The sequence below is a fragment of the Choloepus didactylus genome, chromosome X, assembly GCF_015220235.1.
Source record: "Choloepus didactylus isolate mChoDid1 chromosome X, mChoDid1.pri, whole genome shotgun sequence".
Taxonomy (NCBI): Eukaryota; Metazoa; Chordata; class Mammalia; order Pilosa; family Megalonychidae; genus Choloepus; species Choloepus didactylus.
Window position 1 is genome coordinate 186,987,375 of NC_051334.1, and position 24,672 is coordinate 187,012,046.

At 38.5% G+C, this 24,672-nt stretch overlaps 1 protein-coding gene across 1 annotated transcript; it reads left to right on the plus strand.

Annotated features, from left to right (window-relative positions):
• Positions 1-3,610: 3,610 nt before the first annotated feature.
• Positions 3,611-24,312, plus strand: LOC119522520 (olfactory receptor 1D2-like). The gene is made up of 2 exons (XM_037820939.1): positions 3,611-4,534; positions 24,193-24,312. The coding sequence occupies exons 1-2, from the start codon at positions 3,611-3,613 to the stop codon at positions 24,310-24,312; spliced, it is 1,044 nt and encodes a 347-aa protein (XP_037676867.1).
• Positions 24,313-24,672: the final 360 nt, after the last annotated feature.

The window sequence follows — 24,672 nt, forward strand, 5'->3', positions numbered from 1 at the left end:
TGTAATTGTTTTTATATTGTTGGGTTATAAGGGTTCTTTATATATCCTCAATACTAGATCTTTATCAGATATATGATTTGCAAATATTTCCTTCCATTCTGCAGGTTGTCTTTTCACTTTCTTCATAATGTCTTTTGATGCACAAACATTTTGAATTTTGATGAAGTCCAATTTATCTTTTCTTCCTTTGGCTGCTTATGCTTTTGTTGTCAAATCTAAGAATCCATTGCTAAAGCCAAGATCATGAAGATTTACCTTATGTTTTCCTCTAAGATTTTAATAGTTTTAGCTGTTAAATTTATGTATTTGATTTGTGTTGAGTTAGTTTTTTATATGACGAGTGCTAGGGGTCCAACTTCACTCTTTCACATGTGGATTTCTTGTTGTTCCAGCACCATTTGTTGCAGACAATTGTCTGAGTGACCTTGTCAAAAATTAAATGATCATAGAAGTATAGATTTATTTCTATATTCTCAATTCTATTCAATTTATCTATATGTCCATCCTTATGCCAGTACCACAGTGTTTTGATTGCTATAGGCTTGTAGTAAATTTTTAAATCAGGACTTGTGAGATCTTCTTCAAAATTTTTTTGGTTATTCAGGGTCCCTTGTAATTCCATATGAATTTTTGGCTCGGCTCTTCCATTTCTGCAAAAAGGTGCCTAAGATAATTTGATTGGGATTACATTTAATCTGTAGATCACTTTGGGGAGAAGCACCAGCTTAAGAAAACTAAGTCTTCAAGTCCACTACCACAGGATATCTTTCCATTTATTTAGGTCTTCTTTAATTTCTTTCATCAATGCTTTGTAGTTTTCAGTGTACAAGTTTTGCACCTCCATGGTTTAATTTATTCCTGACTATTTTATTCTTTTAGATATTATTATAAATGGAATTTGCCTTAATTTACTTTTCAGATTGTTCATTACTAATTTATAGAAACACAACTAATTTTTGAGTGTTCATCTTGTATCTTGCAACTCTGCTGAATTCATTGATTATCTCTTAGTTTTTTTGTGAATTCCTTAGGATTTTCTCTATATAAGATTAAACCATCTGCAAATAGCAATAGTTTTAGTTCTTCACTTAAAACCTGTATGCCATTAATTTCTTGTCCTTGCCTAATTGGCCTGTCTAGGACCTTCAGTAAAATGTTGAATAGAAGTGGTGAGAGTGGGCATCCTTGTCTTGTTCCTAATCTAAACGAGAACACTTTCAGTCTTTCACCATTAATTATGATGTTAGTTGTGGGGTTTTCATAGATGCCCTTCACCATCTTGAGAAAATTCTCTTCTGTTCCTAGTTTGCTGAGTACTTTTTTAAATCATGAATGGTTGTTGGATTTTGTCAAATGCTTTTCCTGCATTCATTGAGCTGATCACGTGTCTTTTTCTTTCATTTTATTAATGTGGTATGTTACATTGATTGATTTTCATATGTTGAACCACCCTTGAATTCCTGGGTCAAATCCCGTTTGATTGTGGTGTATAATTCTTTTAATATACTTCTGGATTCAGTTTGCTAGTATTTTGTGGAAGATTTTGCATCAATATTTATATGGGATATGGGTGCGTTGTAGTCTTGCAATGATTACAGGGTAACGCTGGTTTCATAGAATCAGCTGAAAGTGTTCCTCCTTCTTACAATCTTTGGAAGAGTTTGAGAAGAATTGGTGTTAATTCTTCTTTAAACTTTTGGTACAATTCACCATGAAGCCAAGGAGTCCTGGGCTTTTCTTTGTTGGGAGGTTTGTGATTACTGACTCAATCTCTTTCATTGTTATAGTTTAAGATTTTCTATTTCTTATTGAGTTTGTTTGGGTAGTTTGTGTGTTTCTAGGAATTCGTTCATTTAATCTAGGCTATCTAAATTTGTTGGTCACCTAATTGTACTTTCTTATAATCCATTTCATTTCTGCATGGTCAATATAATAGCCCCACTTTCATTTCTGATTTTAGTAATTTGAGTCTTTCCTCTTTTTTCTTTTTCAGTCTAGCTAAAAGCTTGTCAATATTGTTAATCTTCTCAAAGACCCAAGTTTTTGGTTTCTTTGATTCTCTCTATTGCTTTTCTGTTCTCTATTTCATTTATCTCCATTGTAATCTTTATTATTTCCTTCCTTCTGCTAGCTTTGGGTTTAGTTTGCTTTTATTTTTCTAGTTCCTTAAGTTGTAAAGTTAGGTTATTGATTTGAGATCTTTCTTCTTTTTAAATGTAGACATTTTCAGGTGCAAACTTCCTACTGAGCACTGCCTTTGCTGCATCTCATAAGTTTTATATATAGTGTTTGCACTGTTATTCATCTCGATGTATTTTCTAATATGTGTATAATTTCCCTGCCATCCTAAGGATGTACCGTGCCTTTAAGTCTTCACCAGCTCTGCCTCTGTTGGACATGGGGTTGAACCAGAGACTGCCAACTACTTTTGTCTGGGGTGGGTTGAGACTATAGATGCCCTCAGAGCCATGATCAGTGCTTGGCCATGCCCCCCCACCCCTGCTCTGTTCTTGGGGAAGAGGACTTTTATGTCCCTTTCTGACAGCAGCAGCCAGCCAGAGACTGGATCCTGAGGTGGCCTGCCACTAGAGTGGGGGACGGTCACCAGCTGCTGCCAGCATGGAAAGTTCTATTCACAGTTCTTCACCACAGTTTATCCGTCTCTTCCTGTTGCTCCTCCCTGGATGCTTTACAGTGTTCTTCTGGTCTCTGGAGCCACAGAGCAGTTGTTTCAGACAGTTTCTAGCTGTTTACTAGCTGTCCTGGAGGATAGACTCAGTCCTGGAGCTCCTTACTCCACTGTATTTCCCGGAAGTTCTCACTGTCAATTTTTGCTTGATATATTTGGGGCCTCTTTTCTTATGTGCATATATAGTTATTATTGTTACATCCTTTTGATTAATTGACACTTTTATCAGTATATAATTTCCTTCTTTGTGTCTTGTAACAGTTTTTAGCTTAAGACTATTTCTCTGGTATTATTATTGCCATGCCAGTTCTCTTTTGGTTAATATTTCTGTGGAATATTCATCTTTTAAATAATATAGGATAAGAGATAACCACTGTTAAGTAACGTTTGGGTGCATATCCTTTCAAATGTTTCTGTGAATGTGTGCATATTAATATATATATATATAAATATATATATATAAATGTGTATATATATATATGTTTAAATATATGCACACACACAATTTTACCTTAATGATCTCATAGAATCCTACCTGGAAGAAGTGAAAAGGCACACAGAGATCCAACAAGTGACAACTTGACTACCCTTGCTACCTTGACTCACAGCCCCTCACCCCTTGCCTTACTTTCAGTTATTTTTTTTTCTCTTCTCTGTCTGGTTCTTCCTTCCCTCTGGGAAAGTGAGGGGGGAGCTCCTGACAGAGGTCAGTCATAAAGAGTGCCTCAATACCACTCTCTGCATCCTTTGATGACCTTGTAGCCTTCACCTCTTTCTAACCCATGGTTGGTAGTTCCTTCCAAAAGCATCACAAAATGTGATTTTGGCCAGTGACAGGTGGTGCAATGAGTATTTTCCCAGATTGCCTCTGGTCTTCTTGACCAATGTTTTTACAATGCATATTTATAGAAACCTGAAGCAATGACAAGAGGCAATCTAACTGTTATCTCAGAATTCCTCCTCCTGGGACTGTCAGAGGCACCTGAGCATCAGCTCCTCCTCTTCAGCCTGTTCCTATCCATGTACATGGTCACTGTGGTGGGGAACCTGCTCATCATCCTGGCTATCAGCTCTACCTCTCACCTCCACACCCCCATGTATTTCTTCATAGCCAACCTGTCCTGTGTAGACATCTGCTTCACTTCTGTCACTATACCAAAGATGCTACTAAACATTCAAACCCAGAGGCAATCCATCTCCTACATAGGATGCCTTATGCAGATGTATTTTCTAATTTTGTTTCTAGAAATGGGCAATGTCCTCTTGGCAGTGATGGCATATGACAGATTTGTAGCCATATGTCACCCTCTTCATTATGCTACAATCATGAACCCCAAATTCTGTATCACATTGGTGTCTGTGGCTCTGATTATCACACACATCTATCCCTTGACCCACACTCTCCTGATGAATACACTGTCATTCTGTGCCAGTGTCAGAATCCACCATATCTTCTGTGAGCTCTATGCATTACTAAAGCTTTCCTGCTCAGATATTCATATCAATGAATTGGTTGTTTACACTCTGGGGAGCTTTCTTTTTGTCACACCCTTCCTGTTTATTTCCCTTTCTTACATGCGCATTTTCTCAGCCATCTTAAGACTGCATTCTTCCCAGAGCAAGCTGAAAGCGTTTTCCACTTGCAGTTCCCATCTAGCAGTGGTGTCGTTGTTCTATGGGACCCTATTTGGGGTGTATCTACGACCTTCCTCCTCCTACACAGTTGGGGACTCAGTGGCTACAGTGCTGTATGCTGCGGTGGCACCTATGCTCAACCCCTTTATTTACAGCCTAAGGAATAAGGACATGAAGGGGGCACTCAGGGGCCTCCTCAGTTGGAGAAAGGTCTCCTTTTGGGGACAGTGACTCCTGCTTCTCAGCAAAGATGCCTTGTCTTCTTTTGCCCTTCATGTGGGAAGGAAACTGTCTGTAAGCAGTATATGACAGTTTTCCAGCTTGGCTTTGCATTTCTGCTGTCATCGTGTTCAACTACTTATTCAACCAGCATTCCTGAACTGTCTCCTATGTGCTAGGACTTGGCTATGTACTGGGTTGGTAGCTTGATTGCATGTAGATTTATTTTCCAAATCATTCTATATGTCTTCCATGACTCTTCTCAAACACTCTCCCCAAATTTTGACAACAGGCCCCCATTCATAGCATGAGTTATATTATATGCTGGGTATGTTTTTGAACAAGTATATGCATTTACTCATTCAATCTCCAAAATAATCCTGTGAAGGGGATACTGTTATTATCCCCATTTTATAGATGTGGAAATGAAAGTTCAAGGAAGTGATAGCATTTTCACCTTCTGCTTTGTATAGAAATTACTTGTTGGATCAAACTATACAGGGTTACTTTCATTTCTTATAGGAACAAAACCCACAACTGGAGGCCACAGTACTCTGTGGCGGTAGACACGTGGGTTATGATTTCATGACACAAATCACTAGACTTGTAAGCCAAGTGGAGAAAAAGATAGGTGCCTGTTCAAATCTCAGGTGTGGATCAACAGTTTCCATGTCACAGACTTACTTGCTAACTTAGAAAAGGACATTCTTAGAAAAAGTGAAGAGAATATATTCACCAGCATTTCTAGGCATATACATATGGAAACCATAACAAATGTGTGACAGAGCATTTTATCCAGACATGGCCCGATAGTAACTCCCACGCCACGTGCTCCTCCACCCCATGACCTTCACTGACTCCTGTTGAGATGTGGAGTCTGTGTCTCCTCTCCCCTGAAGATGCACTCATATGTGCTTGTAAGGGCTTCGACTGATGAAGTACAGCAGACGTGATGCTGTGTGATGCTGAGATTGAGTCATAAAAGGCAGTGCAGCGTCTGGCTTGCTCACTGGAATCCTCTGTGTGGGAGCTCAGAGCCTCCCTGTAATGAGTGCTACTACCCTGAGGCTGCCATGCGATAAGGAAGCCCAGCTTCCTAGAGAGGCCATATGGCACCCAGCCTTGGTGTTTTCCCAACCAGGCAGCAGACATGTGAGTGAATGGGCCCTCGGATGAGTGTGGCCCATGGGTGTTTGAGTCCCAGCTGAGGCCCCAGACATCACAGAGCTGAGATAACCCATCCCCACCGGACTCTGCCTCAATTCCTGATCCACAAAATAGGCTGGCACAACAAAATGGTTGTTAAAGCCACTAAAATTTGGGGGTAATTTCCACAGTGACTGGAACGAATAGCAATGGCTACAACAGTAATACCACGAAATAATGATTGCCAACATTGACACGGCACTGGCTTTGTACAGGACCTCATTCTAAACACTTTGCTTATACCTAACTCAATTACTTCTCGTGACAACCTTGTTGGGTAAGTACCCATACCATCTCCCATCCACAGACAATGAAGCCTAGGTCCAGAGTCGTTAAAGAATTGGTCAAAGGCCACACAGATCTCAAGGGGAGATACACAATTGAAACCCAACAGTCCGGCTCTGGGTCCCATGCTTTTAACCACTCGGCTAAGTGGCCTCCCCTCTTTCTTCTTCTGTCATCCTAACTTGCACTGCTTGGACCATAATATCATGGAGGCCAGGAGGCAGTGGCCAGCAGACATATGTACCAGGTTTCAGTTTCTGTTTAGGTAGAGTGCCATGGGGTCTTAGAGAGACAAATGCAAAGCTCCACCAACAAAACTGATTGAGACCCTGGCAGTTGAAAGAGTAAATGAAGGCTGTGGATTATGCCATCACTGTCTTTTGGAGGCATCTTTGACATCATCTAGCACAACTACCCAAACCTGAGGCTCTGAACAAGTGGCCGTATGTCTCAGGGCAGCAAACGGAACAGACTAACAGAAGGATTAGGAGCAGTTCAAGTGGAAACACTCTTACTTATTTAGAACAGTTTCCAAGAAGTTATTATTATGACTTTGAGCATATGATGCTTGATTACTATAAATAAACTGCTCCAAACAGTTACCTCTTGCTGTCCTGCATGCCTGACACCATGTGAACTGAGCAGACAGAGAAATTGAGGGTTGGCCAGGTCTGTAGTAGATGTGCCCAGGAGAAAAAATTAGTTCAGGATGTGAGAGGCCGAGTTGAGAATAAGTGGAGAAGGCTAGTAAAGAATACAGCACAAGATGGGACTTAAAAGTGTCCCAATCTACTGCTCACCACCAGTCACTGGCTTCTTACTGGCCAAGGAACCTCACAGGTACATGAGTGGGCATATGCACACTTGTCTGTACTGGGTTTCATGTTAAAACCAACCAGGGCTCGCAGTACAAAAGTCACTGGTACAAAAGCATTTAAGGTAAAAACTGTAATTCTGATCTTTCCTTCTCCCAATCCTACTGGTGGTGGGCAGAATTCCAAGTTTCCGGCACTCTGGAGTGCATGTCCTGTATAATGACCTGTATAATGTGGGCAGGATCCATGAACCAGATGGAGATCACACGCATGATTAAGCTATGTTATGTGGCAAGGGTGAAGGGATTTTACAGATGTGCCTATGGTCCCTAACTTATTTGACTTTGAGTTAATCAGAAGGGAGATCACCCTGGGTGGGCCTGAACTAATCAAGTCTTCCCTGAGCTCAGAGACTCTCTGGTTGGCCTTGCGGAAGCAAGCTGCCACGAGTTCCACAGTGGCAAGGAAATGAATTCTGACAGCCACCATGTGAACTGGGATGAGGCCCCCAGGCCTCGGATGTGATCCCTGCCCTGGTCGAAACTTTGATTGTAGCCTTGAAAGACCCTAAGCAGAGGACCCAGCTAAGTTATGATTGGAATCCTCACCCATGGAAACTGTGAGATAATAAATGGCATTGTTTTAAACCTCTAAGTTTATGGTTATTTGTTATGCAGCAATAGAAAACTAATATACATTCCAGAGGGTGCTCTTGGAGCATCTCCAGATCCTTTTCTATGCCCGTACAAAGATATCTGAGTAACTCAATATATTTGTGTAAGCCAACATGTGCCCCTGTGCATCAGCTGATCCTATAATGTTCAAACAGAATAATGCAGGGGCCCTCTGCCTTATTCCACACAAATTTAATGAATACAAAAGCAGAAATTAATCCATTTTCCGGAGAGGGACTGATTCCTGAGTTCCCTGTTCTACCATTTCCACTGACATTGCCTTTTACTTCTGAAAATAACTTTATAAAAAGTTTTTAATTGCCTAAGAATTTTTATTTACTTAATAGCAAAGAACACTATATAATGTCCCATCAACTTATGCAAATGATTAAAACATAGTCACATGGGATGCTTTATTGGAGTACATTTTTCTTTTGCAGCAGAGAGAAATTCTCATTGTCTTTCTCTAAATTTCAGAACCAGTGTCAGGGGTCAAAATACACGCTCTATGGAGTGACATGGTCTCCATCATGCACTCCTCATGGGTGTGTAAATTAATATAAACTTTCTGGAAAAGTGTTTGGTAATCAGCTGCAAGATATTAAAGGAGCGTATCATTCAAACCAGCCAAATTATTTCTAGAAATTTATTCTAAGGAATCTCTCTCTCTCTTTTTTTTTATAACATGAACATCCCTGTTATAGATACATATGGAAATATTTATGGATACATTGATATAATGTCTGGGGTTTGCTTCAAAACAACCCTTTTTCCTGCATTTACATTTTCCAATGTGTATCTACATTTTCCAGTGTGGTAGCCTATAGTCACATGTGGCTATTGAGCTATGGCAATAGAAATGTGCTGCACATGCAAAATACACACTGGAATTCAAAGTCGTGGTGCCCAAAAAAGGAATGTAAAATATGCCATTAATAATTTTTATATTGGTTATATATTGAAATAATAATATTTTGGATGTATTGGGTAAAATAAAGCATATTATTAAATTAATCTCACCTGCTTACTTTTCTTTTTTAATATCACTACTAGAAAATTTTAAATGATGTTCAAATTACATTTTAAATTACAAATGTGGCTTACATTTGTGTTTCACATTATATTTCTATAGGACTGTACCAGTATGGAATGTATATTCATATCTATCATATAGATAAAAACAAATTGCCCATGAAACATGGACATGTATGATAGGTTGACTGTAAATGGGTAATTGTTGAAACTAGGTGGTGAGTACATGGGAGTTCATTATACCATTTTCTCTATTTTTGTATATGATTGAAATTTTCCATAATGAAAGTTTCAAAATAGGTGAGTAACAACTGTTTTCACAAAGCTGTTCATCATTATATAATAGTAAAAAGTAACAGTGAAAGTAAAAATTGAAAAACAGGATCAATAGCAGTAGAGGAATAATTAGGTAAAATATACTCATCTATGTGTAAAAATGCAGTCATTAAATAATAAATTAAAAATAACATCGGCAAAAATAAAATAAGCAAATATTTATTGAGTGCAGGATATAATGCAAGGCATGGGGTGGTATATAATATTATGTAAGATAGAATGTCTGCCAGCAAAAGTTTATTATTTTGGAAGGTGAATCATCATATTCCTCATTTAGTCAATGAACACTTTTTTGAGCACTTTTGATAGCACACCACTTACAGAGTGCATGTAAGAGAAGATAATGGTGGAAAATACATAGAAACATTGAGAAATTGAGAATTATGTAACAACAGTTTGAAGGAAAGACAACTGGGAAATCTGCATGTTTCCTTCATTTATTCTTTGAAACTATTCAGTGTTACCCTGTTTAAGGCACTAGGCTATGTTTTTTTGGGTAGTTCAAAAACAAAAAGAAAAACATATTAGGTCATTCAGTCTGACTGGTTCAAAATTTGTATGAAATACATAACAAGACAAACAAGATTGAATTGACCTAGATTTTAGTATGTTTAATATTGGACTAAAATTTTTAGATAGAATTTTTAAGGAAAATGAGACTGATTAAAATCACTTCACACTTTCACACACACACACACACACACATAAACTCAGCAAAAGATGATATGCTTCAAATAAGGGAGAAATGATGAAAGTTTGTAAAAATAAGTCATAGCTATTAACTCATGCATTTCAAGGGAATCCTTGAAAGGTCTGAGAATTTTAATGACTGTTGATTGAAAACATGGTTTTTATCTTTTTGTTAATGACTACATTTGCCTTCACTTATTGTAGCAGGTTGAATTAGACATATTCTTAATCTTAATCTGTGTCCCTGTGGATATGAACCCATTATAAATAGGATCTCTTGATGATGTTGTTTTAAGTTAAGGTGTGGCCATCTGAATCAGGATGGGTCTTAATCTTCTACTGGAGGCCTTATGTAGAGAGAGCCATGGGGACTAGCTAGAAGCCAGAAGTCAGCAGGGACCCAGAAGATATAGAAGAGGACATTGCCGCAACAGGAAAGTAAAGGAACCCTAAGAGCCAGCCGACCAGAATGCTTCTGACCCTGGAAACAAGCCTTCCAGCCTCCGAAACTGTGAGACAATAGACTCCATTTATGCCAACCCACTGTCACAGCAGAAGTGTCAAGCACTTACTTGATAAAAAGTGAATCAAAAAAATATAAGAACAAGGAAACATTTTATTAGCCCACCAAGTTAGGATTCACTCTGAAATTCCAAGTTAATTAGTTTAGCCTTTTATTGATAAATCAAGCAATCCAGTTAGGAAAACATCATATTGGCTAGACCATGATGATAATTTATTACCAGTCCCAAAAATGCACTTCCACTGGTAATATACATGGATGGTTTCAGATGTGCTGAATTTGATGTTTAGTTTTATACACTGTCTTTGAATAGACATCATTTATATGAAGCATACAACTGGAGAACATCTGCTTTCTCTATATAGCTATATTTCTATCTAGATATATACATATATAGAGTTAGATTTATCTATCTATGTATAACTAGATATAATAACTATATCTTTAAATATTAAAGTAATAATTCATACACAAACATATATGTATATATCGCCCCAATGCAATTTATAATTACTGTAAAATTTTTCTTGAATCTCTCATCAGTTTTATATTTGCACTTTTTTATATAAAATTATGCATATATGCATACACATCTTTAGTCTTTTTTTAAACATGATATTATAATAGGTACCTTTCCCTTTGCCTATTACATGTGATGTTATTTATGGGCAGACCTCCATGTGCCATAGTTTTCATAACAATCATGCTTAAAATTTCATTGAGTACATATTGTTTAGCTTACTAAAATTCTATTCTTTGAGTTACTTATGATATTTTCTTTGTTATTTTAAACAGTGTAGAGACAAACATCTCCATGAAATGGGTTTAACAACCTGCAAAATATTGCCAACATACAAACACGAACAAAATATCTGGATTAACCTAACAAATGTTGCTATAAAGCATTGCATATATAGTTTTAGCTCCTCTCCTCCCTTGTTAAATAAAAATATTATTTTAATATGAGTTCACTGTGCTCAGAGCAGATTGTCTGCATGGTACAGATTCTTTGAAATTATTCATAACTTATTTTATGGCCTCCTGTAAATTTTTGTGAATTTTCCATCCATTCATTTATTCAAAAATATTTATTGAGAGTCTGCTATATGCTAGTCACTTTTCTAGGCATTGGAGGATCTAGAAGTAAGGAAAATAGGCAGGCATCCCTATCCTCATGGAGTTTACATCTTTGTAGAAAGTAATAACTAGCACATAAATCTCTTACCATGTGTCAGGAACTTTACACATATTGACTTACTTGATCTTCACAACCTCCACCTTTAAATATGAGAAATGTGGGATGAGGAATTTTCCCCAAGCTTTCACCGATGTTTTATAGAAGAATCTAAGACAGTGTGATTCCAGTATCTTCGTTCTCAACGATTTGAGAAGAAAGTGGGTTCTCAAATTGTTGGGTGCAATTTTCTCTTGATCTTTAGACAGATGTCAGTTTTACTATTTAAAATCTTGTATGACTTTTATAATTTTGGTGTGGTCAAAATTTCAATTACTGGCAGAAGGGATTTCTTGTAATTGTCTCCAGTTTTCTTAAAATATTTTGAAGCCGTAACATTAGATATTTGCAATTTTTAAATTACAACAAAAAACCACAAAAAGGTTGCAGATTTTTGAGACTTTGTCAATATTAAAATCTCATTTTGCTGCATTCAGACTTGACTAAAATTTCTTTAGTTAAAACAATTCTTGGCCTATACACTACTCCCACGGATATTCTTAAACTGTTGCATTGTCATAGGGTAGAAATCTGAGTTCAAAAGGAATTCTTTCCTCTTGAAAAGAAATTGTCTTTCCTTTAGATTTTTAAACTTATTTACCAGATATTTTATTGAAAGCTTACTATGTATCAAGCCTTATTATGGGCCCTTGGGATACACTAGTGTACAAAATCTATGAATGAGTTCTGGCATAAGTCTCACATTTTTGTTGAAATACACTTTTGATTAACTTGATGGGAGACAAATGGAAAAGAAAATCACATATTTCAGAAGAATTTAGAGTGAAATAATTGTATTCACTTTATGGCACCTTTATTCCAAAGACTTCAAAGTTCTCTACAAAAATCTCTTGAAATAAATATTGTATGATCTCACTGTTATGAAACAATTAGAATAAGCGAACTCATAGGGTCATAATCGAGACCATAGGTTACCAGGGACCCGGTTGGGAGATAGGGAATGAGGAGTTAATGCTTAAAATGTACAGAGTTTCTATTTGGGTTGATGGTAAAGTTTTAGTAATGGATGGTGGTGATGGCAGCACATTGTGAGTGTAATTAACACCACTGAATTATATATGTGAATGTGGTTAAAAGGGGAAATGCTAGGTTGTATATGTGGTAATAGAATAGAAATTTTAAAAAAGAAACGTGGGACTGTACAATACAAGCAGTGAACCCTATTGTAAACGGTGGACCATGGTTAATAATACAATTGTTAAAATGTTCTTTCACGACTTGTGTGGTGGCCTGGGACCCGGGCCCCCTCCTAAATGGGATTAAGACCCCGAGCACATAACAAGATTGCTTTCAGCAGGACAAAAGTTGAGAAAGTGAACAATCTCCTCAGAGGGGGAAGAAGGTAATCATGGATGTAAATATGACATTGACTAGAGAAAGCTCAGAGACACTTAGGAAGAAAATGCCCTGGGAGAAGCAAGAAGGACCCACAAAAGAAGCTGAGACAGAAGCCCAGAGACATTTTGGAGAAAGCCACTGAAACTAGAAGCTAAACCCAGGAAGGAAGGCTCTATGTAATTCTTAAGCCATTGCCGGGACACAATTGTGATGTGAAACTTTTGTTTTCCAGGTATTGGAAGCCAGGAATATCACTGGATGTGCAGGGAACTCTAGAGCAACTGCCCAGCTTGCTAAACCTTAAGAAAATACTATTGCATCTTTAATAAATGCAGCTACTCATGGTGCAGCATTTATAGACTTTGATGTACATCTTTCAAAAGATTTTGTGCCTATAGGTATATCATGATCTTACCTGTGGTTTGACTATGAAAAAGAAATTTGATGCCAGTCCAGTCAAATTATTTGAAATTTCAGTAGACAAATGAACATTTGACCAAATCCAGTTGTTAAAGCTCACTCATGTGACTCCATTAAAATCTAAAGGTCAGAAAGAATCTGTGATTGAGGAAGAAAATTTTTTCTCTGAATGTTTCTATTTGCTAAAGCTGCCAGACTGCAATATACCAAAATGGATTGGGCTTTACAATGGAAGTTTATTAGTTCACAAATTTATAGTTCTAAGGTCATGAAAATGCCCCAATGAAGGCATCAGCAGGACGATACCTTCTCTGAGGAAAGGCTGCTGGCATATGGGGTTCCTCTGTCACCTGGGAAGGCACATGGCTGGAGTTTGCTGGTCCTCTCTGGGGTTTAGCGTCTCGTTTCCGTGGCTTTCTCCAAAATGTCTCTGGGCTTCTGTTTCAGCTTCTCTTGTGGGACCTTCTTGCTTCTCCCAGGGCATTTTCTTTCTAAGCATCTCTGAGCTCTCTCCAAAATGTCTCTGCCTTTCATCCTCTCATAGAGGACTCCAGAAAGGGGATTAAGATCCACCTAGAATGGGCGGGGTCACATCTCCATGGAAAAAACCTAATCAAAAAGTCCCACCCACAATAGGTCTACCCCCACAAGATTGGATTAAAAGAACATAGGCTTTTCTGAGGTACATAACAGATCCAAACCAGCACACTGAGTTTCAGCCATTTCCTTCCCTTAAGATGGCTTTAGAATCTTTGCCAGAAGTTATAGGGTTTAACATAGAAATAAAGTGGATTTGCAAAAAAAGGGGGATGGCATGTAGGATGGTAACTTGTCATCTTATTTTGACATGAATCTGTTTTGGGATAGAATTTTAAAAACTGTTTTAGAGAATTCTGGAAAGATGAGAATAGTCTTTTCTTCATTTGATGCAGATATTTCACAATGGTTTGGCAAAAGCAGAGCAAATATCTCATATTATTTTTGACTCAAGGAAAATCTGATATTTAATCTGAACTTACGGACCTCAGATCGCAGACAACCCCCATTGCAATGAGCTTTGCACAGTTTGAAAATCTACTGGGAATAAATGCACAAGGCCATTTTAGGGCATGCACCACTACTCCGGGTGTTCACTTTTTATCATTGAGCATTATTTATGCCTTTTGGGTTTCTCAGTCCAATGAAGCAATAATGAAGTATTTTACTATTTCACTGCATCTTGTTAGAATTTCAAGTATGCTGCTTAAGTCACTTGGCCAGGTATAGTTACCAGTCAATAAAGATTTATTGCTTGGTAAATATTTTAAAGTAAATATGTAAACCTGTAATGTTAAACTGATGTACATTAATAGCATAGCACATTGAAATTAAAATACATAAATTTCTCATATTTACACTTGTCACAGATTTTCATTTGGTCAGGTCTGAAATCCTTAGCACTTGAAGAAAATGGCTATGCATAATTATACCTGACCATGGAAAAAATAAGTACCTCAAATGCATGCAGTTGAACTGGTGATTCCAACTGCACAAATCTTTGTGCCGTCTGTTTATATATGTATTTTTGCATGGATTGAAATGCATATGTGCCATTTTCATTTAGTATGAACCTTGAGGCTGCTGCCATTTTACCACTTAACCAAACCAATGCCTGGAGGTGAACCTTGACAGCATGTTTAATAAGTCTTTCAAAAGTTGTTTGGCATAAATGTTAAAATTTCAAAATGCTGCAGGATATTTAATGTATAAAGTATCAGTAAGAGGATATGTGTATTGCATACTTAAGTAGAGTAGATCACAATGTATAAAGTCTACTCAGTGCATGCTTTAGGATTTAAGCATGAAATTGTACATGTTTACTCTAAGTCCTTGCATCTGTGGTGCTAGGTGAGTGTGAGAAGGTGTCAAGGACTGAAAATATTTTGTTGCCTAAAAAATGAAAATCCTGTTTGTAGGTATTTTAAGTTTGCTTCTTTTAAGTGTTTCTCACTACTTATTACACACCGTTGCTTTGAGGGTTTGTTTTGTGTGTATGTGTGTGTGTTGCATAATAGTTAATCGCCACGCAGAAAAACAAATGTCCTGAATTCTCATAGTGGTATTCTTTATTGGATAATGTACATCATGCATGTAATTTATTCAGAAATGTAGAAGCTCCTACTAAATGTATGTGCATGTTTTTAGAACTGTACTGCTAATGTTTCTTTCATTAAAAGCAGATTGTTCTGGCATAATTGTAACTTAAGGAATTTCAAATAAAATGACAGATTTATTTTTCCTCATTATAAAATGAAGTCACAAGAAGTCACTACTTTTATAGAAGCAGTTTTATAATATTATTATGAAAAATTGAAATGGAGTGTCTACACTAAAGGAATAGCTTGTTTGCATCCACCTTCCACTGCACGGTCTTTGCTAGCCAGTTTGCACATGTATTTTGGTAGTAGCTGAGAGCCTAAGACTTGAAATTACAGGGTGAATCTTTTTATTTTTTTTAAGCTAAGCAATGCAAGTTTGGCCAGCTCTTACTTGTGTTAAGATAGAACTTGAAATCCAATAGTATTTGTAACACTAATATTTAATAGAAAAAAAATAGTGTCAGAAATGAAGTGTTCTGCCAGGGTTCTATTTGCTTTTCCCCATGTTGAATGAGATTTTCCAACATTGTGGTGTGAATTAGGCACTTGTAGAAAACTCTTGGAAAAGAATAGTTTTCCTCAACTGCAGAACTCTGTGCAATGCAATTACCATTACCTCATGGTAATTTGATTAGCCATATGTGTGCGTTTCTAGTTCTGTTCTTTCTGTTAGTAGATTACTAAAACACAACAAGCAATGGCTCTCCATTTTTAGAGGACAAGTCCGGGCTCCATGTCAGTAGCCATTGCCCTAAACACTCTGCTCCAGCCTCACTGCACCTGTTGACAGACCCTGGACATGCCAAACTCCTGCATTGCTCCCTGCTTGTGTCTGTGCTGCCCTCTACCTGGGAGTCCACTCCTCCCCACAGACACTTTCTACCTGCCAAACTCATTTCTCCTTCAGTTAGCAATCTCTCCTGCCTAGTGCCTACAGAAGGAAAATCGATCCTTTTTACTCCATAGCATTATGTTCATACCTTGATCATGCTGTGCATCATAGTACTCTAGAAAGAAGGCATTGATATTTGTCTTGCCTGCCAGGCCATGGGCTCTACAAGGGCAGGGACCTTCTCTTATTCACTTTTATTTCCACAGTACTTAGGACATAGTAGGAAATAAAGGTTGGAATGATTGGGATAATGTAATTTGCATCAAATATCCTTTTGAATTAAGAGATTTGGTTATGTTTACTAAGAATATAAACTTTGAATTGGTTGACTTTTTGACAATTGGGGCAGTCTGTTGATGTCAACTTTGAAATGTAGAGGTGTAATGTTAAATTATTTTGTTTTCTGGAAATGGAGTGAAATGTTTGATAACATGCCACCATTGTTCTCTGATATTTTCTGTTTCTGGAATTATGTACTGTAGCTGACTGGATGTAAATGTGAGGACCACAGCCCACTCCTGTGTCATTAGTGCCTGAGGGCTACCACAGCTGGCTTTCTGCCACCCCGCTTATTTACCTCACTCCTTTTGTTCCATGTGACGCTTGTCTTACTCCCCTCCAAATCCCACGCTTGTGCTTACCTCCGTACCGCTTTGCTCCACTGAAAAGCCTTCCTCTGCCTTCCTTCAGTGTCTGGCTCAGATACCACCTCCTTCATAAAACTTTCCTCAGCTTTTGATCAGAATCATGACATTTTAAACCAGAAACAAAGGCAGACAGCCTCGCTTAAATCACACTGTTTCATTTTGTATCTGGGGAATAAACCCAGAGAGATTAAATGATTTAACAAGTTGGGACTAGAATCTGGGTTTCGTGACTCCAAATCCAGTGTGCTTAAACTATGCTGCCTTCTAAATTCTTGTAGCATGTTTTAGCATATGCTTTCTTAATAGTCCAACTTTTTATGTGCTTGTTATAGTTCCGTGGTAACACTGAAGAGCAGGGGCTTCTTTGCATCTCTAGGACTATTATAGTGTTCTATACTTAGTTATGAATTAGATAATAAATGGTGGTGGCAATGAAAAAAAATTCTCCTGACCATGCCAGATAACAGAGTTTATCAAAGAGGGACCTCAGGAGATCATCCAACTTTATAAAAGATTTTTGCAGAGAAAGTAATTTTAAGATTTCTCAGGTCTTTACATTTTATCTGGAATAATGTTTAATTGACTAAATAGTCTATCAAACACCTAATCTTGGAAGTTATTTCAGAATTCATAAAATTAATGGACAGCTAAATATTTTCTATTTTTGATAAATTAAGAATTTTATGTTATATTACGATGTTATCACATTTAACTTAACTTTTTGTTTTGATCATGTTGAGCTCTGTAATCTTTCTGTTTTTATAATAGTTCTGAAAGAGCTTAATTGCATAAAAGCCAGACAAAGATATATGAAGACTCATTCATTTAGTTTTTGCTGCAAAACAATTCACCCAAAATACAATGGCTTAAACCAACAAGCATTTATTATTGCTTTCAGTTTTGTGTTGGCTAGGCAATCTTTCTAGTTTAGGCTAACTAAATGATCTAGAATGTCTTCACACACGTCTATGTTGGCTATGTTGGCTGAGATGGCTGGCTCTTCTCTCTACGTGATTTCTTATCCTCCAGGAGGCTGGCCTTGGCTTGATCACATGGTCACAAAAGGGTTCCCAGCAGCGAGAGGGCAAGCCTCAATGTGTACCTGCTTTAGGAGCCTCTGCTTGTGGCAAGTTTGCTAATGTCACTTTAGCGAATTCAAGTCACAAAGCAGAGCCCAGATTTAAGGGATGGAGAAACTGACTTCACCCTCTTGATGGAAGGAACAGTAAAGTCACTTTGCAAAGGGACGTACAGTGATGGGAAGAATTTGTGGTCATTTTAGAAGCTACCAACAAGTCTATTATTATTTCTTTTCTCAATTGTTTCATAGCACTTGCTTATTTTGTAGTTTACCAGTATCTGTTTCTCTGAAAGATTAAATCATGTACTATGCATTTGTTTTTAAAAAAGTGAACATTTTGCTAAAATATGGATTTTACTTTTTCATAAAATTCCTAGATTTTTCTATTCTAGGTTTATAGCAGAGCTTTGAATGACTTTTGAAGATATGGAAAACCTACCTATTAATCTGTTTTGAAAGTGTTGGTTTTGGGGCACTCGATATTGCCTGAAATTTTCAAATAAGCAATATAAATATTAGAAACATTGGATAATGTGATCATATCAACAGATGTGATTTCTGAAGCATTGCTGTGATTTATGAGGAATCTATCATGCTAATCGTTACTTATTCTTTGGGATGTATGTGATTATATTGTTTTTATAACAGTAATATTGGTAGAGCCATTGTTGACAGTGTTTGCCCTATAAAGATTTATAGCTTGGCTTTTTATTATATAATCACCAGCTAAAATAAGGTAGGCCCAATCTATACTATCTAGAATCTTCTTCACACAACATAGCACCCTAAGTTAGGTTACATTACTTTGATGACATTTATATGTTGCTCACTCAATACTTGATTTAATGAATATTATACTTTTCATGTAATCACCATTGTCTCTCTTCCCTAAGTTGTCATTCATTGATAATTTCTCTAAGATTGCAAATCTCTGAAACTTGAGTCTTTTCTTTTCTATTTCAGGTACTGTCTTACTGTTATAGTATAACCAAATTATATCCATAATTGGTTTAAAAATAGGTGTGTTCATTTGGCCATTTTCTTCAGAGCAGTTATCATTATTCAAGTAGTAGAAATACATACAGTGCTAATATTTTTTAAATGCCTATAAAAGGAACATGGGGATTTATTTTTGTCATTGTCAAATCACAAACTAAAAAATCAGAATTAACTGACCTTTTAAACCCAAACTACCGAAGACTGTAAAAAAGGTTGGAGACGCAAGCTCTAAGATCTAGTGGTTCCTTAATTCTGTAATCTTTGGTAGAGGAGGAACCAAGATGTTGACAGGGATCTTCGCGACTAAAATTACATACCCTATTGAACCAAGTCACTGGTTTTTAATCACGATAAATCCTTTTCCCTGAAGGCAATGAATATTGCAGCTTGATTTGTATATGGTTAAAGCCAGCTGTAGTTGTTTGCTTTATTTGTCAGCTGAAAGTATAAAGCTCAACAGCTACAAACAGAAAAATAAAAGGTTGTCACTTATAATAGCAATGTCAAGTAATCATTATGGTGAACTGGTACATTATAAGATAACGTATTGAGAACAGCAGGGTGTGTCGTGCTGTTCTAATGTATTCTGCTGCCATTTGTACTAGATAAATGCACTACAATTACTGCTTACTCAGCAACAGTCTGTTGCGTCGAGAGTTGAAACCTTGCTCTGATGTGATTTTTTTAATTAAATTCAGTTTTATTGAAATATATTCACATACCACACAATCATCCATGGTGTACAATCAACTGTTCACAGTACCATCATATAGATGGGCATTCATCATCTCAATCTATTTTTGAACACTTTCCTTACATCAGAATGAATCAGAGTAAGAATAAAAAATAAAAGTAAAAAAGAACACCCAAATCATCCCCCATCCCACCCTATTTTTCATTTAGTTTTTGTCCCCATTTTTCTACTCATCCATCTGATGTGATTTTTATAGTACTCTTTTTAATTAAGCAAAGGTGATATGCCAAATAGTAACTATTTAATGTCCAAAACAAAATAAAACAAAAAAAAAAAACCTTCCTGATATTAGAGATTATTCCACTTGGGCAAAAATGGGAGTAATCACAATAGAAAGCTGTGATGGTGCATAAGGACTGTTGCTATGTTACACACAGATAATATGTTGGCTTTCATAAATTTTTAAAAATTTTTCTTTCTTTTCCCCCAGCAGTATCTCAAGTTGTAGAATCAGAGATACAGCAATCACAAATAACATTTTAACTTGTAAAATAGTTTGATAACACTTATCTTTTGGAAATAGAACAATCTGGCCCTGTTTCACTGGAAATGAGCTCAAAGTAGAGTAGTTGCTTTTTAAGAGTTAATGTCATTTTTTTGATCCATCCCTCCCATAATTGCATCACTGTTTACTGCTAGCAGGTGGCAAAAAGCTTTTTATATTACTATGTTAGCTGTCAAGATTTCTGCAGTTTAAATTTAAACACTGGTTCACTTTATCACAAGGGCAACCGGTGGCTAATGGTGCACACCCGTCTTTGTATTTCCCTATCGTCATGGATTTTATGTGCTTTGTAACCTACTACACAGAAAGCAGTAGGCAACTGAAGATTTAAGGGGCGTGCTATCAGCTGCCAATTCACAAAATGGAAGTGTAACGTGGAATCTGTTTTGAGGGATTTTGTTTTTGTTCTACTCCTTTTCATTAAGACTGGAAATCAAGCTTACATGTCAACTATTGGTAATTCAAGTTTCCTTTTGTGTCATTCTGTGTAAAACTGTCTAATTTGAAAACAAACATAAATTATGAAAAATAAAGATTTAGTTTAGACACTGTTCAAAAAAAACAGGTGTTACTTCTGGAATTATCACTGAATGGGTTCAATTTTCATTTTACACAGTTAACATAACCTTAAAATGTTTAAAATCACAGCCAGAGACATTTTAAAATACTTTGGCCACTTTTTCAAGAAGCGAAAGAAATCCCAAGAAGGATGATTCATTGCCATGGTTACAGAATATAGAGCCATATAACTTTGAAATTTAGATTTCAGTTTTTCTGGTCTAGAAATACCAGAATTATTTCCATTTTTGCAAATGACATTGCGGCATCATTTATAGGTGACCTTATGATTTTGTTATTCCTTTTTTTTTTACATAGGTAAAACCATTACTGAAAATACAGCAGACTACAGGACCCATAATTATCATGTTTCAGAAAAATACTAAGAATAAATTGGGAATATAAAAAATGATACCTGAAGTGCAAATGAGGTTTCTACTATCTTAGAAACATCTTTACTTGTTATAAGTAAAAACTGTTAAGTGTTCAGTCAAGTAAAGCAATAATTTCTATTCAATTTATGTAGGTGTAACACATCTCCATTTAGTAATCTAGTAATAAAAATAAAACTTACAGTTATTAACCTTACTGGAGTTACTGAAAATGATGATTAAGTCATCATTTTTAGTACCCTTTTATGGGTAACAAAATTGAAAATTACATAGGTTTACTAATTTGGCCAAGGTCATACAATAAAACCTAGGAGCTATAATAACCTCAGAACTGTTTTCTTTCTTTCTTTTTTCTTCATTCTGTCTCCTTCTCCCTCCCTCCCTCCCTCCCTCTCCCTTCTCTTTTATCCCTTCTTTATTTCCTGTATATATTTGGCAATAGAACTTGATTGTTTTAATTAAAATATAATGTATAGATTCTTCTGGATGACATCACCAAACTGGCAATGTAAGACACAAAATTCCTATTCTAGGAAGTGAAAAAACACTGTTCTAGTGTTTCTGGGCTGTTTGTTCTTCTCACGCAAACTAAATTTTTTATTTTGGCAGGAAGGAGACCCAGCGGTGACAAGGATGTGGGGAAGCCAGAGTTCTGGGGGTAGGGCACAATTTCTGAGCAATTATTTTATACTTCAGCTCAAGAGCCTTAAAATTCAATAGAAACGTAAATATTTAGCTGAGTCATTCTACCTCTTTGAATCTATCTTAAGGAAATAATTATTTATGCAAAGACTTACACCGAAGAATCCCCTTGGGTCATTACCTATAATAGGAAAATTATTGGAAACAAAAACTATTTAAATGTTCAACAATTACATTCTAATGCATCTTTTACCCATCCATTCCATAACATGTTTTTGAAGAATTCTTAGAAAGAAGAAAAGCTCATACATTAAATGAAAAAAAAAAATCCAGGAAAAAACTTTGATGCCAACCTTGCAAAAATGTATACCATATATATTATTTTTATAACATATACATACAGCTGTAGAGTGAACAAAATATCCCAAAATGATAGCAGTAATTAATAGTCAATGACCGGACACAATTTATTTTCATTTTTTTTTTTTCGTTTCCTAAATTGTCTTTAATTACCTGTACCATTTGAATAACTGAATCCTGGAACCTCCCCTCCAACACGCGTGCAAAGGCAAGAAAACACGGAGGTGATGTAGCCAAAAAGAAATGCAGACAGGGACTAGTAGCTCAGTTTTATTTTTTGCAGCAACAAACATTTAAGTGCCAAAGGGTCAACAGCACTCAAGAGGCAGTACAGGCAAAAATTAGGCTTCAACAATAAAGGGGCATATATTCCAAGAATCAGTGTCAAAGGGAAGGATACACTGCCTAGGAGTGGACACAAGATTAGACCTCAACTCCCTTCCCCTGGCAGAGGCTTAGCGAAAATTGGGGGCCCAATCTGCTGCATGGTCCGCACCACCTGGGAAAGCTGGTTGAAAAAAGTGGTGATGGACATGTGGAGGACTCCTGGGTCGTCAGCAGTTAATCGGCTGAAAGTGAGCGAAAAAGAGAATCAAGCTAAAGGTGAAAATTGGGCCTCCTACATGCCCCCCCCTCGGGCTGCCACTAGCTTAACTTGGGTCTCTAATAGAACGTCCCCCGCCCCCTTGCCCAGCTACAGGCCCAGGGCACCGCTCCTCTCCCTTAAACGTGCCCTTCAGTTGTCTCCATGTCTCCCGACCCCATTAGAATGAATCTCGGGCAGAGATTGCCCTGATCGGGAGCCACCACTCCTCACCCCCAACACTGGCTCCTTCTAGGACTCACACAATCAGATCACTGCCAGTCACTCTCAGCTCCTTATCAACCTCGCTGCGGAAGGGTTCTGCACTCAAGGACCGGCAGGCGACCTCAGCCTCCATAAAGGACAGGAAAGGCACGGTGAGGATGCTGGCAGACATGCAGTCAAGGCTCCATTCATTAGCTTCGGGCCTCCTTGCCAGTCTCCACCCGCTCTGGTCACCCTCAACCCATTCCCCCTAGTCCGCCTCCCCCAGTCACCTTCCCTCTCCCTCTGTTCCCCCTATCTGCCGCACCTCATAGGCCGGCACCCCCACCCCAATAGCCCCCTCAACCTCACCCTGCTCAGCACCCTGTTGCCCCAAGTCATGCCCAGCCAATCGCCCTGCTGTGCTGACCATGGCAGGAACCTTGCAAAGGATACAACTCCAGTAGCTGATCTGCTTGCCCTTCTGCGTCTCCACCCTGCGCTGAGGCGTGCAGTATCCCCTCGACTGGGGGAGCACCACCTGCTGCAGTGCCCACCCCTCCTGCACCTCTTGGGCCTCTGGGGCAAACGGGACGGCCGTGTGAGTCATCTGCACCGCTAGGATCGCCCTGGTCCTCTGCGCTGCCCGGAGCGCCGTGTGCTTCTTCGTTTGCCTCCATGGCTGCCGCTCCTCTGCCTTCCTACTCCCTCAGAGCCCTACTCCGACACGTCCGTCTTCTCTGCCCGCCTCTGAAGAACCAAGCCTCCCCTCAAGAAGCTCCGCCCCTTACCAGGATGCGCAGCGCGGGCTCTCAGTGCGCCTGCGCAAACTCCTAGTGCTGTTGCAGGGCGTGTGACCAGTTCTCGCCAACTGACCCTGCTCTGGCCAGGGAGAGACTCGGGAGCCCTCGTGAAGCTCCACCCCTCAGCATGTGATTTTACCCTAGTACACCTGCACAAACAAGCTCCTTGCGTGACTACAGGGCACATGACTGCTTCCCCCAACCAGTGGAGAGACTCCAGAGCCCTCAAAAAGCTCTGCCTCTTAGCACGTGATTCTACCCCAGTGCACCTGCGTGAACAGGCTCTTAGGGACGCCATGGGGCACATGACCAGTTCCCGCCAACCGACCCTGCCCTAGCTGTGGCGAGACTCAGCCCTCAGGGAGCTCCACCCCTTAGCACATGACTCTACCCCAGTGTGCCTGCACAAACAGATGCCTAGTGAGGGCATGGGACCATTACGTGTTCCCGCAAGCTGGCCCTGCTACAGACCCTGGAAACCCTATGGCTATGCAGAGACTGAAGCTACCTGATGAAGCTCTTCAGGCGGCCCAGGACTAGATCTGGGCCTGGGGCTCCAGGGCTTTTGGCAGCCACACTGGGAAACCTCAGGAGGCTGTTTTTTTCTTGTTTTATTAAACAATTAAGTAAACAGTGAGATTTCACTTGCATATATCACAAAGAGTAAACAACCCAAACTGTCCCTCTCCTTACCACTGCCCCTCCCTTTTAGCCCCCATCTTATTCCTCTCCCTCAGGTTAGGAGATCTCATTTTCACAGACAAAAGTGTCAAGCTTCCCAAAGTGTGTCAGCTTGTGAGTGAGTGTGTATCATCCAGCCTCTGAGCTTCGGGTGGAAGGAAAACTGCCAGGGTGGGGTCTCCAGAGGGTCTCTGGCATCCCCCCTCTGCCCACAAGTCTGTGGAGCGAGAGGACGCAGTATTGTGTCCCAGGGGAACACTCAGGCTTGCTACACCCTGCTCCCTGGGCTGCGCTACGATGGCAGGGACCTTAGATG

Excerpts from the sequence above, each read along its gene's own strand:
- LOC119522520 (XM_037820939.1), top strand. The coding sequence starts at position 3,611 with ATGACAAGAGGCAATCTAACTGTTATCTCAGAATTCCTCCTCCTGGGA. Across the intron at positions 4,535-24,192 it reads GCCTCCTCAGTTGGAGAAAG|CTCTTCAGGCGGCCCAGGAC; the intron begins GTCTCCTTTTGG and ends TACCTGATGAAG.